Source organism: Erinaceus europaeus, chromosome 12, assembly GCF_950295315.1.
Source record: "Erinaceus europaeus chromosome 12, mEriEur2.1, whole genome shotgun sequence".
NCBI classification, from domain to species: Eukaryota; Metazoa; Chordata; class Mammalia; order Eulipotyphla; family Erinaceidae; genus Erinaceus; species Erinaceus europaeus.
In genome coordinates, this window is record NC_080173.1 from 32,055,469 (window position 1) to 32,071,656 (window position 16,188).

The 16,188-nt window shown below is 42.9% G+C and overlaps 2 protein-coding genes across 4 annotated transcripts in view; one reads left to right on the forward strand and one right to left on the reverse strand.

Moving 5' to 3' along the window:
• Positions 1 to 13,690, forward strand: part of ACOX2 (acyl-CoA oxidase 2) — a 55,616-nt gene extending 41,926 nt beyond the window's left edge. Inside the window, exon 15 of the mRNA XM_060203011.1 lies at positions 13,106 to 13,690. Coding sequence (XP_060058994.1) covers positions 13,106 to 13,144 — 39 coding nt within the window. The 3' untranslated portion in view covers positions 13,145 to 13,690. The remainder of the gene's footprint in view (positions 1 to 13,105) is intronic.
• On the reverse strand, positions 558 to 15,484 carry KCTD6 (potassium channel tetramerization domain containing 6). Of its 3 annotated transcripts, none has more exons than XM_060203013.1 (3): positions 15,371 to 15,484; positions 7,076 to 7,145; positions 558 to 1,961 (listed from the first exon to the last, which is right to left on the reverse strand). In XM_060203013.1, exons 2-3 carry the CDS (start codon positions 7,100 to 7,102, stop codon positions 1,275 to 1,277), a joined length of 714 nt encoding a protein of 237 aa, XP_060058996.1. In that variant the 5' UTR covers positions 7,103 to 7,145; positions 15,371 to 15,484; the 3' UTR covers positions 558 to 1,274. The 3 variants fall into 3 exon arrangements, with proteins under 3 accessions (XP_060058996.1, XP_016049962.1, XP_060058997.1); XM_016194476.2 differs by lacking the exon at positions 15,371 to 15,484 and adding an exon at positions 15,176 to 15,364; XM_060203014.1 differs by lacking the exon at positions 15,371 to 15,484 and adding an exon at positions 14,563 to 14,657.
• Between the last annotated feature and the right edge of the window lie 704 nt (positions 15,485 to 16,188).

A 16,188-nucleotide genomic window follows, 5' to 3' on the forward strand; every position in this document is an offset into this window, starting at 1 on the left:
TTGTCCCTGTGCATAACACAAAGCTAGAATAAGGGATATATTCAGAGCTTTAACAATCGGTGACTTACTAAAGACAAGTCTATTACCTTCCTATCAAACTGTATGTTCACCACCCAAATATGCCTTATTTTACCTTTAGTCTTAAACGGTAGAACTGATGCTATCAAAGAGAATTGGGTGGGTTGGATAAGGGTGAAGGGGGCCCAATGGACTTCGATGGAAGGATATTAGTATCTGCTGGTGGGATATGTAGCAGTATATTTTGAAGACGGAGGATATTGTACTTCTGATACATTTGCATTTTTGCAAACCCAGGTTTTTAAAAATAAAATATTATTTTTTAAAACATGCACTAGTAGGCAAAAATAAATAATTGTATCTATCCCTTTAATAAGAGTTCAATACATTGCATCCTAAGGTTCTGCTAGGTCATCCTCAAGCAAATACAAATAGCTACTATGAGCAATCTGTACTGAGATATAAAACAATGTCTACCTTCAACAGGCGTATGATTTCCCACCACCCTTAAGTAACTACAATCAATAAATACAAACCTCGTTTTCATATTTCATTTTTATTAGTTTCTTTTCTTCTGGTAAACAGTACAATTGGGAATTATACTGCACCAGGCATAAAACATAAGATTTCTACCACTGGGACATTTTGTAATCAGAATCCAATATAACTATTTCTAGTCAGACATTTCCATGGCTACAGATATTTGGTTATTTGACTTATGTGCATAGGAAGAAACAGTTGTCATAACTGTAAAATGCAGTACTTAACAAGTACTTTTAAGTGATTATAACAGTTTTCCTTTAATATTACAATACTGCTTATTGGTTTGGAAACTAGGTCACCCTACATGATGTTTTGATATCTCTCCGAGGCATCATGAGTACTCTGTTTATTCTTTCATTCCTGCACTTTTAGCCTTCTGGCTGAGTTAGGGACCATTTAATCTGAAATTCTTTTAGCACTGTAATAGTAATAATATAATAATAATAAAAAGCTCTGTTAAGGGTAGATTATATATCATAATGATTTCCAGTCTTCTTTTTATATAAAATAAAAGGTCTCTGGTGGCTCTGAACAGGCACATGCATACTCAGGGTACAGGGAACATAACAGAGGAGTCTGCTAAAGCACAAAACTTCCTTCTGGTCCTCAAGGCTTTCAAATAAATATAATTTAAAAAAAAAAAAACCACTTTAAAAAAGTCTCTTCCACATCCTGGAGAGTCAGTTTCCAGAAATTTCTCCCAGGGTTGGAGGTCAGTCATCTGTCTTCCTGGCCAGCCTACAGAAAGTCCAGTTGTGTTCCACTGTGTTCTCATTGGCCCGCTCACTCATGTGATGCACTCGGGTGTTGCGGATTGTGAAGCCTTGCTTTGTGATGTACTCCATCAGGTGGACCCGGAGAGAAACTTCCTGGTGATAATCACAGGGTCCGAAAGTAAAGGAAACTTGGCAATCTCTGGTATCCATCATGTGCTTATTCCACTTGGTAAAATAGTTTGAAATACCTTCTAGCAAGGAATGCACCTTGGTGGTGATGGTTAACTGGGTTATGATGACAGCTACTGGATTAGAGTACTTAGAGAGCTTCCGAGTACTAGATAACTCCACAACTTCTTCAAAAGTATCCATGGGATACAAAGGCTTAGGGTCATTAAGACACTGAATCAAGGGCTCAATCTGATAAAAGTCTGCTTCTTTCCTAAGCAGATCAAATTCCTTAAAATCCAAGGGCAAGGTCAACTCTGAAGTTCTTAGGAAGTTGAGGACATATCGGAAAAGAGGTCCATCCCGATCAATGAAGTAATTGCCTTGAGGGTCTCGAGCTGTGGGAAAGTCCCCCCCAAACATAGCTCCAAGCATAGAATCCGGGTATCGAGTCAATGTCGTGAGAGACGTTGTGTACAAGTGTCCACCTACATTTAACGTGACTGGGTCAGTCATCTGAAATGTTTAAAAATATGGTCAGTTATCTGACATTTTCATAATCCCAACTTTGGAAAATTAAGAAACACAATAGTAACAAGCCAAGCAAAAGATTCCTTCAGGCTATAAGTATTTAACGATCACATTGTACAAAACTACTTTACTTTCAGCAATAAACCCTTCAGAAGAGCTCTAACATTTGCTTTCAATAAGAAAGAGAAATCCAATTCTTTAAAGACCAAAAGAAAGGAAGGCATGGCTTCCAAAGCCATTTAATTTCAGATCCAATATTTAAAGAGAAGTTTTCAGATCAGAGTACATTATGGGGAGAGAAAGATCAAACTGAAATATACTCATAAAAGTTTTTCCTGAATTGAAAAATAATAGTCATATCACTTAATTAAGTTTAGCAAAATAACAGAAAAGCCATTTATTTGTAATGTAAAAACATCAACTTTCATTTCCTCCCCTCAAAAGGGGGAGGGAACAGATCATAAAATTTATACTCAAAATACAAATATGTGCAGGATGTATCATAAAAAAAATAGCCACACGAGTGCTAAGGGAAAACATAGTTTAATCAGTCTCATGCCCAAAGACTAATAACAGTGTTCAAATTTCACAATCTGACAGTGTACTCACTTTTGTAACATTAATGCTGTAATCTGACCTTTACTTTTGAAAAGTAATCTTCTCTAAATAATATGTACCTTCAATTTCAGACACTTTATTTATAAAATAGAAGTAAAAAATAAAAACAGGGAGCCAGGCGGTGGTGCAGCAGGTTAAGCACACGTAGTGTGAAGTGTAAGGACCAGCTTAAGGATCCTGGTTCAAGCCCTCGGCTCCCCACCTGCAGGGGGGTCGCTTCACCAGCGGTGAAGCAGGTCTGCAGGTGTCTATCTTTCTCTCCCCCTCTCTGTCTTGCCCTCCTCTCTGGATTTCTCTTTGTCCTATCCAAAAACAATGACAGCAATAACAACAACTATAATAACAACAACGACGAACAACAAGGGCAACAAAAGGGGAAAACATAATAAAAATAAAAACAAATGGTGGGGCTAGAGAGAGAATTTACCTGGTAGGGCACCTGTCTTGCCATGTGCATGACCCAGACTCAAGGTCCAGTACACTGGCACCACTGAAAACACCACAGACTTCACGTACTAGGCAAATAAAACATTTCTCATCAAAGAGAAAGAAAAATAGCAAGACATACACATGTGCCAAAAAAAAAAAAAAGTACCACTAGAAGGTAGCTGGGTAGGGAGCTGGGCAGAGGACCGCAGGACTCACATGCCTGAATTCTGGCTATGGCCCTGGCACAGCACTGGCCAGAGTGGTGCTGGTTCTCTCTCTCATCTTGTTTTCTTTCTCATAAAATAAAATGTAAAGAGTGTGACTCTTGAGCGAGCAAAACAGTTCATCTGAACAGTGCACCTGTTTTGTTATGTGTGTAACCCAGGTTTCACAGCTAGTCCCCCCAAACACACACACCTGGGGGTGGGGGGAGGGAAGGGAAGCTTCAGGGTTATGATGTCCTACCCTCTCTGCCTCTGTCACTTACAATATATATATATGAAAAAATGAAAGCTCAGAATGATGAGGCCCCAGAGATGATGAAAATAATAATATGATTCTATTTTTTAAATTTTTTTATCTTTATTTATTGGATAGAGACAGAAATCAAGAGGGAAGGGGGTGATAGAGAGGGAGAGAGAGACAGAGAGACACCTGCAGCCCTGCTTCACCAATCACAAAGCTTTCCCCTGCAGGTGGGGACCAGGGGCTTGAACTTGAGTCCTTGCACATTCTAACATGTGTGCCACTACCCAGCCCCAATAGTCTGACTCTTAAAAAATAAATAAAAGGGAGTCAGGCTGTAGTGCAGCGGGTTAAGCGCAGGTGGCACAAAGCACAAGGACCGGCATAAGGATCCCGGTTCGAACCCTGGCTCCCCACCTGCAGGGGAGTCGCTTCACAGGCGGTGAAGCAGGTCTGCAGGTGTCTATCTTTCTCTCCCCCTCTCTGTCTTCCCCTCCTCTCTCCATTTCTCTCTGTCCTATCCAACGACGACGACAACAACAATAATAACTACAACAATAAAACAACAAGGGCAACAAAAGGGAATAAATAAATAAAATAAAATATTTTTTAAAATAAATAAATAAATAAATAAATAAATAAATAAGGGAGTTGGGCGGTAGTACAGCGGGTTAAGCACACAAAGCACAAGGACTGGCCTAAGGATCCCGGTTTGAGCCCCTGGCTCCCACCTGCAGGGGAGTCGCTTCACAGGCAGTGAAGCAGGTCTGCAGGTGTCTACCTTTCTCTCCCCCTCTCTGTCTTCCCCTCCTCTCTCCATTTCTCTCTTTCCTATCCCTCAATAACAATAATAACTACAATAATAAAAACAAAAGGGCAACAAAAGGGAATAAGTAAATAAATATTTTTAAATCTTTAAAATAAATAAATAAATAAATAAAATCGTGGTCCGAGAGGTGGCACAGTGGATAAGGTGTTGGGCTCTCAAGCATGAGGTCTGGAGTTCAATCCCGGCAGTACATGTAACAGAATGATATCTGGTTCTTTCTCTCTTCCTCTCCCTCTCATTAATAAATAAATAAAATATTTTTTAAATAAATAAAAATAATTATTAAAAGATTAAAATAAAACAAAAAACAGTGGCACTAAAGAGAGAGTTCAGGGGGCCAGGCAGTGGCATAACCAGTTAAGTACCCATATTCCCAAGTGCAAGGACCCAGGTTCAAACCCTCACTCCTCACCTGCAGGAGGTCCACTTCATGAATGGTGAAGCAGGTCTGCAGGTGTCTATTTTTCCTTCTCTCTAGCTCCTAATCTCTCTCAATTTTTCTCTATCCTATCTAAGAAAAAAAAAAAAAAGGAAAAATTGGCTGCCAGGAGCCATGGATTTGCAACGTGAGCACTGAGCCCAGCGATAACCCTGGAAGAGAAAGAAAGAAAGAAAGAAAGAAAGAAAGAAAGAAAGAAAGAAAGAAAGAAAGAAAGAAAGAAAGAAAGGAAGGAAGAAAGGGAGGGAGGGAGGGAGGGAGGGAGGGAGGAAGGAAGGAAGGAAGAAAGAAAGAAGGGAGGGAGGGAGGGAAGGAGGGAGGGAAGGGAGAGAGAAAGGGAGAGAGAGAGAGGAAGGGAGAGAGAGAGGAAGGGAGGGAGAGAGGAAGGGAGGGAGGAAGGGAGGAAGGAAGGAAGGAAGGAAGGAAGGAAGGAAGGAAGGAAGGAAGGAAGGAAGGGAGGAGGAAGGGTTAGTTCACTTGGTAGGGCACCTGTCTTGCCATGACCCAGTCTCAAGGCCCGGTGCACTGGTACCACTGAGAGTGCTACCGCCCAGGGAAAGCTCCGGTACTATAAGGTCTCTCTATTACAATACACAAAGGGTACAAACAGAAGAAGCAGTACTTTCTTAACAGTTAACTTTCTTAACCATAAGAAAATGTCCTCAGTCCCCTCCTCATAATCACTATTCCAGATGGAAGAGTTAAGAGCACTATACTTAAAAGTCAAGAAAAGTCAGTCATGGGAGCCAGGTTAAGCACACACACTATAGTGTGCAAGGACCTAGTCCAAACCCTTGGTCCCAACCCACAGGAGGAAAGCTTCACAAGTGGTGAAACAGAGCTGCAGGTGTCTCTCTGTCTCTCTCCCTCTCTATCTTCCCCTCCTCTCTCAATTTCTCTGTCTCTAACCAATAATAAACAATTAAAAAAATGAAAAAATAAAATGAAAAGTCAGTTTCAAATTAATGATTACTAAAAATGACTTGGGAGCTAAGGAGATAGCATAATGGTCATGCAAAAAAAACTTTCATGATTTGAGGCACCAAGGTTCTAGGCTCAGTCCCCAGCACTACCATAAACCAGAGTTGAGCAGTGCTCTGACAATAATAAATTTAAAAAGATAAAAAAATGTCTTGGAGAATTCATATTAAACTTACTTACATAAAAACATATACAAATACATGTAAACTAATTAGAAGGGGGGTTACCAGCTTATACTTCTAATTCTTTTTTTTCCCTTTTGTTGCCCTTGTTGTTTTATCATTGTTGTTATTGTTATTATTACTGTTGTCATTACTGTCATTGTTGGATAGGACAGAGAGAAATCCAGAGAGGGGAAGACAGAGAGGGGGAGAGAGAGAGACAGACACCTACAGATCTGCTTCACCACTTGTAAAGTGACACTCCTGCAGGTAGGGTGCTGGGGGCTCAAACCAGGATCCTTAAGCTGGTCTTTGCACTTTGGGCCATGTGTGCTTAACCCACTGCACTACCGCCGGACTCCCCACCCATAATTTTAATTCTTTTTTTTTAAATTTTTTTTCTTTATATTTATTTATTCCCTTTTGTTGCCCTTGTTTTATTGTTGTAGTTATTATTGTTACTGATGTCATCGTTGTTGGATAGGACAGAAAGAAATAGAGAGAGGAGGGGTAGACAAAGAGGGGGAGAGAAAGATAGACACCTGCAGACCTGCTTCACCGCCTATGAAGCGACTCCTTTCAGGTGGGGAGCCAGGGGCTAGAACTGGGATCCTTACACTTTGCGCCACCTGTGCTTAACCCGTTGCACTACCACCTGACTCCCCACCCATAATTTTAATTCTTAAAAGGTGTGCTATGTGGTCTGGGAGGTAGTGCAGTGGATAAAGCATTGGACTCTCAAGCATGAAGTCCTGAGTTCAATCCCTGGCAGCACATGTACCAGAGTGATGTCTGGTTCTTTCTCTCACTTCTCCTATCTTCCTAATAAATAAAATCTTAAAAAAAAAAAAAAAAGTGTGCTACAACTGGGGCCAGGAGATAGCACACACTTTATCATGCTTGAAGACTAGGTCTTGAGCCTGGCACCACATAGGAACACTATGCACGGTAGGTGCTGTGGTGTCTCTCCTCTGTCTCTGTCTCTGTCTCTTAGATTGGAAAGGAAAAAGTAAGGGTCTGCTGGAAGCAGTGGAATCATGCAGGCATGAAGCACTCCTCATATCATGAAAACAAAAAAAGGAAAAGGTATTATGCCTAAAGATAATTATGCAACAAGGGGTAAAACACACAAGAATAATTTGCCAGTCTTCAAAATGTACCTGCAAAAGCCTCTTACCATATAGCCCCAGTCTCCATTATCCATCTGCTCCAGCGCTGAGTCTCCAGGAGCCCAGGTTACAGGGAAACTTGGGGAACAGAAAAAAAGACATGTGGTATAATACATGAAATTATAAAAACAGAGAAGAAAACTTTTCCAACCACCAAAGCAAGCCAAGCATCAGAAAATCACTCATCTTTGTTCAACTAAAACCTGATACAGGGCAAAGACCTATGAAGAAGCAAGCCCCCAGGGCCTTCTCTAAATCCTGAATCCTTACCACAACAGAGGCTTAATAGACTGTGACATCCTTTGGAGGAAAGGATTATCCCACATGGAGAAAAGGAGGAGACCCTATTAAGTAAATTCAAATTCTACCTGTCTTTCTTTGAAAATTCAATCTTTAGAATTTCTATAGAGGGGCTGGGTGGTAGCAAAGCGGTGTCTGCAGGTGTCTTTCCTTCTCTCCCCGTCTTCCCCTCCTCTCTCGACTTCTCTCTGTCCTATCCAACAACAATGACAGCAATAACAACAATAATAAAAACAACAACGATAAACAACAAGGGCAACAAAAGGAAAAAAAATAGCCTCCAGGAACAGTGGATTCATAGTGCAAGCACCAAGTCCCAGCAATAACCCCAGAGGCAAAAAAAAAAAAAATTCTATAGAATCAATAATATTAACTTGACTACCTTATTGGTACAAACCTATGAGGGTCCTTACCAAAAAGGCTGAGAGGAGGCCAGGCAGTTGCACGCCTGATTAAGTGTACACATTACTATGCCTAAAGTCCCATGTTCAATTCCCTACTCCCCTCCTCACACTTCAAGAGCAGTAAAGTAGGTCTGCAAATGTCTACCTTTCTCTCTCTTTCTCTCTCTCTCCTTCCCTCCCTCCCCCCCCCACCACTTTCTCTCTGTCCTAACAAATAAAATAGAAAGGAAAAAATGGTTACTAGGACCGGTGGATTCATAGTGCCAGTACTGAGCCCCAGTGATAATCCTGGTGGCAATAAAAATCAATCAATCAATCAATCAATCGAAAACTTTCACATCCATACTGCAACTACACAAACTGGACATTTCAGGAAAGCACTAAAAACTACAGACCTCCAAGACACCAGCAGTGTTTTCTGAGAGAAATATATCAAATGGCACTTCTTTTATAAGATAAAGACTAATTATACCTTTAATAATTATAATACTTAAACTAATTATGCTTTTGAAAGATAACCAAAACAAACAGAAACCAGTTTAAACACCAAGCCATTAAAGCACAATTTGAGACAAAAAGAACTTTATAAAATCTGAGTGTCACTCAGCCAGCACTTATGAAGAGTCAGTCTTAAGACACTGATAAATACCCAAATGCTGATGATGCCAGTTTGAATTTATTTTTATCTACAATTCAAAAGCACTTGAGCAGTTTCACAGATACTGGATTGTTTTAACCTGTTTCCTCTCACCAGTATCATTCACCAAATCAATCTGCAAAGCAAACTTCAGAGCAAATTTCAAAAGCTCTTACAAGAGACAGTAAGAAACATGGATTCAACAGCATTTATCCCAGAGAAAAAGTTTTAGCTTTTTCCTGCGGTATTTGGACAGATACACTTTTTCTACTTTCAGAGGAATCTGGCACACAATTCCCAGAACAGGGTCCGGCCACAGAAGATCACAAAGGCTCTTTCTCAAAAGGTCACTCAGGCATGTAGAGAACATTTGCATAGCACAGCATGGGCTGAAATCAGAGCCTGGAGCATCTATTTCTCCACCTTGCAGATTCTTCAAAGCAAACAAGCGAAAATGTGGACCAGACAACATGCAGTCAGTTTTCATTCTCCACACTCAGCAGTTGGAGAGAGAAGCCTCCACATGCTCTAGGGAGAGAAATGGAATAAATGTCAAACTTGGGGCTGTCATGACAGCCTTGGATTTCTCCAACTTGCTTCACAAACAGTATGTGAAATCAACAGAACCAAGAAACAGGCTTTACCAATTTGTATTACAAGCGGCTGATTCAGTTCTGATAAACAAACGGATCGGTAACTGAGGATTTCAAAGGCCAGTCATTCAAAAGTTCTCGAGATACTTGACTTCTGTGTCTTTCCATTACCCAAAGTCATTACTGTCAGCCTTAAAAATAGCTCAGTCACCCAACATTGGCTGCTAGGTCCAATAAGGGCACGAGAGAGTCTGTGTATAATGTGTATATTCATGGTACACATGGTAACTGTTAGGAAGGCTCTAATATATTGATAATAAATTAGTGTTCCCAGACCCCAGAAAACAAGCTACCAAATCATAGCACATAGGAACATTCTAGTTTGAAGGGAAAGCTGTACACAGAAACAGGAAAAGTGAGCTCCCTGCCTTCATGAAACTTTTAATCTATGTATCACCAGCAGTCAGTCAGCAGGTGGCTCACCCAGTAGAGTACACACATTGCCATGTACAAGGATATAGACTGGAGGCCCCAGCCACCACACGGGAATGTCAGCATTGGAGAAGTGTCACAAGCAGGAGCAGTGCTATGCATGCTCTCTTCTCTCTTCCTTCATATCTCTGACTCTTACCCTTTATCTAAAAAAATAAAATAATAATAAACTGCTGGGAGCAGTGGAGTCACACAGGCACTGAGACCAAGCAATAACACTGATGTGAAAAAGAGAGAGAGAGGAAGGAAGAAAGAAAGAAAAGGATCATGGAATAACTGAAATACAGAAAAGCATGAAATTGGAAGGCTGGGTTGGTGGGGCACCTGGTTGAGCGCACATTACAATGCTCAAGGACCGAGGTTCAAGCCCCCAGTCCCCACCTACAGGGGGAAAGCTTCGAGAGTGGTGTCTCTCTGTCTCCCTCCCTTTTCATCTCAATTTCCTCCCTCCCTTTTCATCTCAATTTCTGGCTGTCTCTATCCAATAAATAATTATTATACAAAAAAAAAAAAAAGCACTAAACTGTTATAAATGGACTGGCAGAAAGTATGATCAAGAACAATTACAAACTAGGGAGTGGGGGGGAGGCTTGCTGGGAGATCTTGCCCAGTAAAACCCAAGAGCATTAGGAGACCTGAGAAGGATTTTAAAGTGAAGGAACAAATTAAATAGGCAGTGGTATAAACACCTCCACTCTGAGATTCTTGATACAGTAAGAAGAATGAATTACTATACTGAATTCTGAGATGCAAAATAAGGAACAGAGCAGATTAAGTGATTTACTCAAGGCACCACAGCTAGAAAGTTAACTGAGCAGAGTTGGGTATTCTGACTCCTAATCTAGATCATCCCATAAATCCCCTCCGGGAATAAGGATGGAAAGGATAGAGCACAAGAAATAAACATGCAAGGGGCCAGGTGGCAGAGCAATTTAATATGTACACTCAGCAAATTTGGCTGAGTGTACATATTATAATGCACAAAGACCCATCTGCAGGAGGGAAACTTTTTCTCACCCTGTCTCCCCCTTCCCTCTCAAACTTTCTCGTTCTGTCCAATAAATAAGTATATAAATAATATATAAATAATAATAATTGAAAGAAACAAACCAGATAAATTAAAAGAATTAACTTTAGACCTTTAAGAGCCTTATACTAGCCCTAACTACCTAGTAGAGATTTATTTACAGGGAAAAAAAACAAACAGTAATGCAATCTAAGTGAGCAGTCACAACAGATTAGTTAAAATTCCTCTGAGGCAAAATAACAGGTAACATACGGTTACTATCCTAGGTTTTAAGTGGCACAAAGACTAATAAGAAATATGAGACCAAAGATGAGAAAAAATAAATCATCAATGTTATCACTGTAGTTCAAGGTCTGCTTGCTATTAATCTTTTGTTATTCTTTTTACCGCTAAAACAAATAAGATGACTTCAGGGGTCAGGCAGTAGCACAGTGGGTTAAGCACACATGGCACCAAGTGCAAGGATAGACATAAGGATCCCGGTTCGACCCCCAGATCCCCACCTGCAGGCAGTGAAGCAGGTCTACAGGTGTCTTTCTCTCCCCCTCTGTATTCCCCTCCTCTCTCCATTTCTCTCTGTCCTATCCAACAACAATGACATTAATAACTATTACAATTTTTTTTAAAAAGGCAACAAAAGGGAAAAGCAAAAAAAAATTTTTTTAAAAGCATGAACAATCATATAAATTAAATAAATAAATAAGTAAATAAATAAATAAATATGCCCCTGAATCTGCTACATAGCAAAAGCCATGATCTGTTCCGGTACGAAGACGTAATGAAGTCTCAAGTTTAATAATTTAGGAAAGCAATTATATGAATCTATATAAGCCCACATTTCTTAAAAAGCACCTAAAAAACCACTATATATATATATATATATATATATATATATATATATATATGAAACACCAAAATAAAACAAAGTTATTTACTGCTTGTCACTTCCAGTAACAATGATTAAACTATCCCCCCCCCCCAAAAAAAAAACAGCTTACTATTCATCTATTCATTAAAAAGCCTTAAGGGAAAATACTGAATTAATTAAACTGTATCTCTAAACTTCCATGGAGATGTTTAGATTCAGCAAGGGAAAAAAATAAAACACCAGGAAGTTTCCAGGCTATCTATCCAAGAGCTGGATAATCAGCTTCTGAATTGATGACTATTATGAAGATCTCTGCAACAGAGAAGAAGAATGGTATTAAACATAACCCAACAGTTTCCAGAATGGTTGCAGTCTCTTCTACTAAATCATTTCCCAGAGCTGTTAACAATTAGAAAATGATTCATCTGCTTTTCATCTTCTCCTCCTTCTGGCACAGTCTTCGGTACAGAGTCTAATGAGGAGTTAAATGACCACAAGACAGGCAGCAGGAGGAAGATCTTAAAAGAGGGCACCGAATGGACCTGTTTGTCTTGAGGAAGACAAAGAAAAATTGCCAGGAAGGACAATTACGAGGGTAACAAAGGAGGGGGGAATTCCTTTAAAGTAACTTTCTTCCTGAAAGATCATTTTAAACAACAGTGACCAGTGGTTCCACCAACCCTATGAAATCAGCTCACCTGAAAACATCCAACTGTTGGTGCCAGTGAAATTCATGTTAGAAACAAGTGGCTGATTCAGAGAAATTTATCCACGTTTAAGTTTCAAGGATTATTTATGACTAGTATAGATTCTGACAATATACTGCTACCAGACAGTTCTGGAAAATTCTCATAGGAGCCAGGGAAGTGGCTTGCAGTAGAACACATGGAAAGTATACATAAAGTCCTGGGTCTGGCCCTTCTGCCCCTTGATCGTTGGTGATGTATACGCCAGAGAATTACTGCTACTCTCTCATGTGCATTTTCTCTCTCATAAAAATAAATTAGTATTTTAAATAGTATGTGTAAAAATTACATTCTAGAGAATTCAACAGTCTTAAAAGAAATGACTGAGAGTATTCTAAAGTAGAAAATCCAAAAGTAGCACACTGCAGCTCTTGATAATAACATCAAGAATAAGCAAAGAACCCCGCAAATCATTTTCTCCTCTCCCCTGAAGGACTGCAGTTAAGAGGTTTATGGTTGCAATGAACTAATTTAACATAAATACTCTGAGTTTTCCATTTCTGCTAAAGACTAAGAATTCTCCTGGGCATACATCCTACTCCAGTGTAACAGCCAATACACTGCAATACACACCTCCAAACTTAAATAAATAATAATAACCTTTAACTACTGCCATCCCAGTGTTTCCATGAAACCCTGGCGGGGGGGGGGGGGGGGGGCACGACCTTTTTACTGAAATTTTTATATCTGGCATTCAAAAAAAAAAAAAAACCTCAACAAATCCTACCTACACATACCTTTGAAATTATCTTTATACTGAATTTCTCTACTCTTGAAATGTGGGAGTTTAAAAATGAAATACTTTTTATAGTAACTAGTTTAGTGACAGCTACAGGAGTCATTTAGGTTAACATTATAGGCTAGCTCAAGAAGCCAGGCACAGAGGAGAAAGTAACTGTGGTATTAGGTTAACCTTAATCACAACACCGCAGAAATGAATTGGTTTGGTTGTTTGTTTTTGTTTTTTCTAGAAACAAATTTTCTTCTCCTTCTTTTACCCACTGGCCTAGAAGGAAGGTACTCAAGACTGAAAAGTGACCAGAATACTAAAGAAGTATCATCAGGAGTCATGAAGTCATAAAATTTCTTGTAGCTAGATTTTCTACAAGATAAAACATGATACTTCCCAAGACTGATTATACTACTTAGACACAACACAAAGGCAGCAAACTGACCTGCAAGGAAAGAGATCAGCAGGTTGCTGATGTCACATGCAGGGTAGGGCAAAGGCTAGCTAGTCGGGTCTGTACTCCAATTAACTTTTTTTTTCTTTTCTTTCTTTCTCTCTTTTTTTTTTTTTTTTTTTTTTGCCAACAGAGTTATTGCTGGGGCACTGGGCCTGAGTGATCTGCTTTTGCAGAAATATATATATATATATATATATATAATACAGGGTAAGACAGAGGAGAGACACCACAGCACTGCAGCACCACTCATGAAGCTTCTCTGTGCAGGTGCTCCCAGGTGGTAGCCAGGAACTCAAACCTGGATCCTCCTAAATGCTAAAATTGTGTACTCTGCCTGTGTGAGCCATAGAGTAAATCATTTGTACTGCCCAGCTTCCTCTTTATGAAAAAGGAGAAAATGATCAAGATCATCCACATTTGTAAACTGGCAAGTATTTAAAACATGTGAAAATACTTGCGGCAGCGGCATAAACAAAATTTCTGTGGCAAGTGGAGAAATTTAAAAGTGTGAACACAAGTCCTTTAGAGCCCTGGCATGAAATCAAGGCAAACATGGAAGACACGCTTTTCTAATGTGCTTCCAGGCTCCCCAGGTCCTGCTTCCCCCGGCACCCCAGCAGGGAGAAACTACAGGTAAAGGGGAGCCCTCAGCCTTTCTATAAATTGCCAGACATCCGTGCTCTTAATCAGAAGGAACTTCTCTAAAGCATGACTCATGATTCTCTCCAAGGGAAAGCCATATCCTAATAAATAGGTGTGCTCTGTGTTAAACAGGATGCAAATTATCAAAATCCAAAACACCCACGGAGGGAAAGCATGGAGGGTCCCCCCCAACCCCCCCTTAAGGACTCCTTTCTCTAGCAATGCTTCGGTTCAAATGGGGCTTGTGAACACTGAAACCACACAAGCACGCCTGGCCCTCCTGTCCACTGTCCTTGACATCTACATCGATGGCATCAGGCAAAATGAAGCGCCAGTGTGGACATCTGGTGCTCCAGCGGAGAGATGCAAGTTCTCCCACTGCCAGCCCGCAGCCTTCCCCTTCCTTCCCGGCCACACATTGGCTCATCTGCGCACATTTCACTCTCGGGCTCAGGCCTTGTGCTCGAGGTTGTCGTCCCCGGCTTTCCCGCCAGACCTGGGATCCCTCGTGCCACTGCAGCACGGGTGACAGCGAGAGCCTGACCCCACCCGGGGGCACCCCCCACCCCGCCCCAATATTCTCGGGCAAACCAGGTCACCTCGAGTCTTCACCACTCACACTTCTTCTACCATCAAGTCCTGAAATTTGGATGTGATCAACTTGGTTTGGAGCAGGCACAGGACAACTTCAGCAAGAGAGCCTGGCGCTTCCCCGTCACCCCAACCCCCACCCCCGTGCTGCCCAGCAGGTGCCTCGGGGGCTCGCAGGACCACCGCCATGGCCGCCCTCTGACAGCAAGCGGAGACGGACTGGACCCCGAGCCTCGGAGCGCCCAGAACCCGGCCGCAGGCTGAGTCGGCAGGCAGCTCCCTCCCCGCCGGCGAAGTTCCCCTCCCCGAGGCGCCCCGAGCGCCGCGGCAGATGCCCGCGGCCGGGCTGGGCGCGCGCCGCAGCTGGGAAGCCGAGCGCTGAGCCCCCGCCCGACCCGGCCCGGCCAGGCCAGGCCCGGCCCGACCCCTCGGCCGCGGGCACTGCGCCGCCGGCTCGTGCCAGCCCCGGAGCGCGCCGCCGGGCTCCCGCCGGCCCCTCTGCGCGCCGCCGCCGCCTCCATTCTCCTCAGCCCGGCTCCTCCGGCCGCCCCGCGCCGGCTTCTCCCGCCGCCCGGCCCTCCCCAGTCCCCGGCCCCCAGCTCCGGGCCCGCCCCCACTCACTGCACGGCGGCGGCGGCCGGGAGACGCGGGCGGCCAGAGAGCGCGAGCGCGAGGACTAGCGAGCCCGCGCCCGGCAGTGGCGGCTGCAGCGAAGGGGACGACTGAGCCCGCGCCCGGAGTTGCGACTCCTGCCGCCTAGCGCGGGCGGTGCCTCCCCAGCACCACCGCGGCGCCGCGAGTGCGGGCACCCCCTACCGGTAGCCCGGGCGGAGCCGGGAGGGCAAAAGTGTCCAGAGGACCGCAGGCGGGCGCAGCCTGGGCGGCGCGGTCTCACCCACTAGGCAGAAGCGCTGCAGCCCCGCCCTGAAGCCTCAGGCCCGCCCCACAGGCCCCGCCCCTAAATTCCGAGGCCCCGCCCCGCAGCCCTCTCCCGCGACTTCCTCGGCAACCTAGTGCACCAGCTGGCTCAGGGTTGAGTTCCTGGGCTGAATGTTAAACTATCATGCTCAGACAAAAATTACTGAAGTCATGGGCCCCTAGAAACATACCTATAATAGACTTCCTAGATTACCACCCTAAAGTCCCTATTCTCATTTGTTCTAGCCCTACTTTATGGCTCCTATTTATTTTTAATTTTATTTATTTATTTATTTTCCCTTTTGTTGCCCTTGTTGTCTTTTTTTATTGTTGTTGTAGTTATTATTGTTGTTGTTATTGATGTGGTTGTTATTGGATAGGACAGAGAGAAATGGAGAGAGGAGGGGAAGACAGAGGGGGAGAGAAAGATAGACACCTGCAGACCTGCTTCACCGCCTGTGAAGCGACTCCCCTGCAGGTGGGGAGCCGGAGGCTGGAACCCGGATCCTTACGCCGGTCCTTGCGCTTTGCGCCACCTGCGCTTAACCCACTGCGCTACCGCCCGACTCCGGCTCCTATTTATTAAACATTGTGTCCTGCCTCATAATTTAATGCCTTTCAGACACCAAGTTACAGATGCTGCTATGATTCCATCCTGAACTCCATGGGCAGATGACCTCACCAACGTGCCCCAGAACCTCACCTCTCCAGAGACC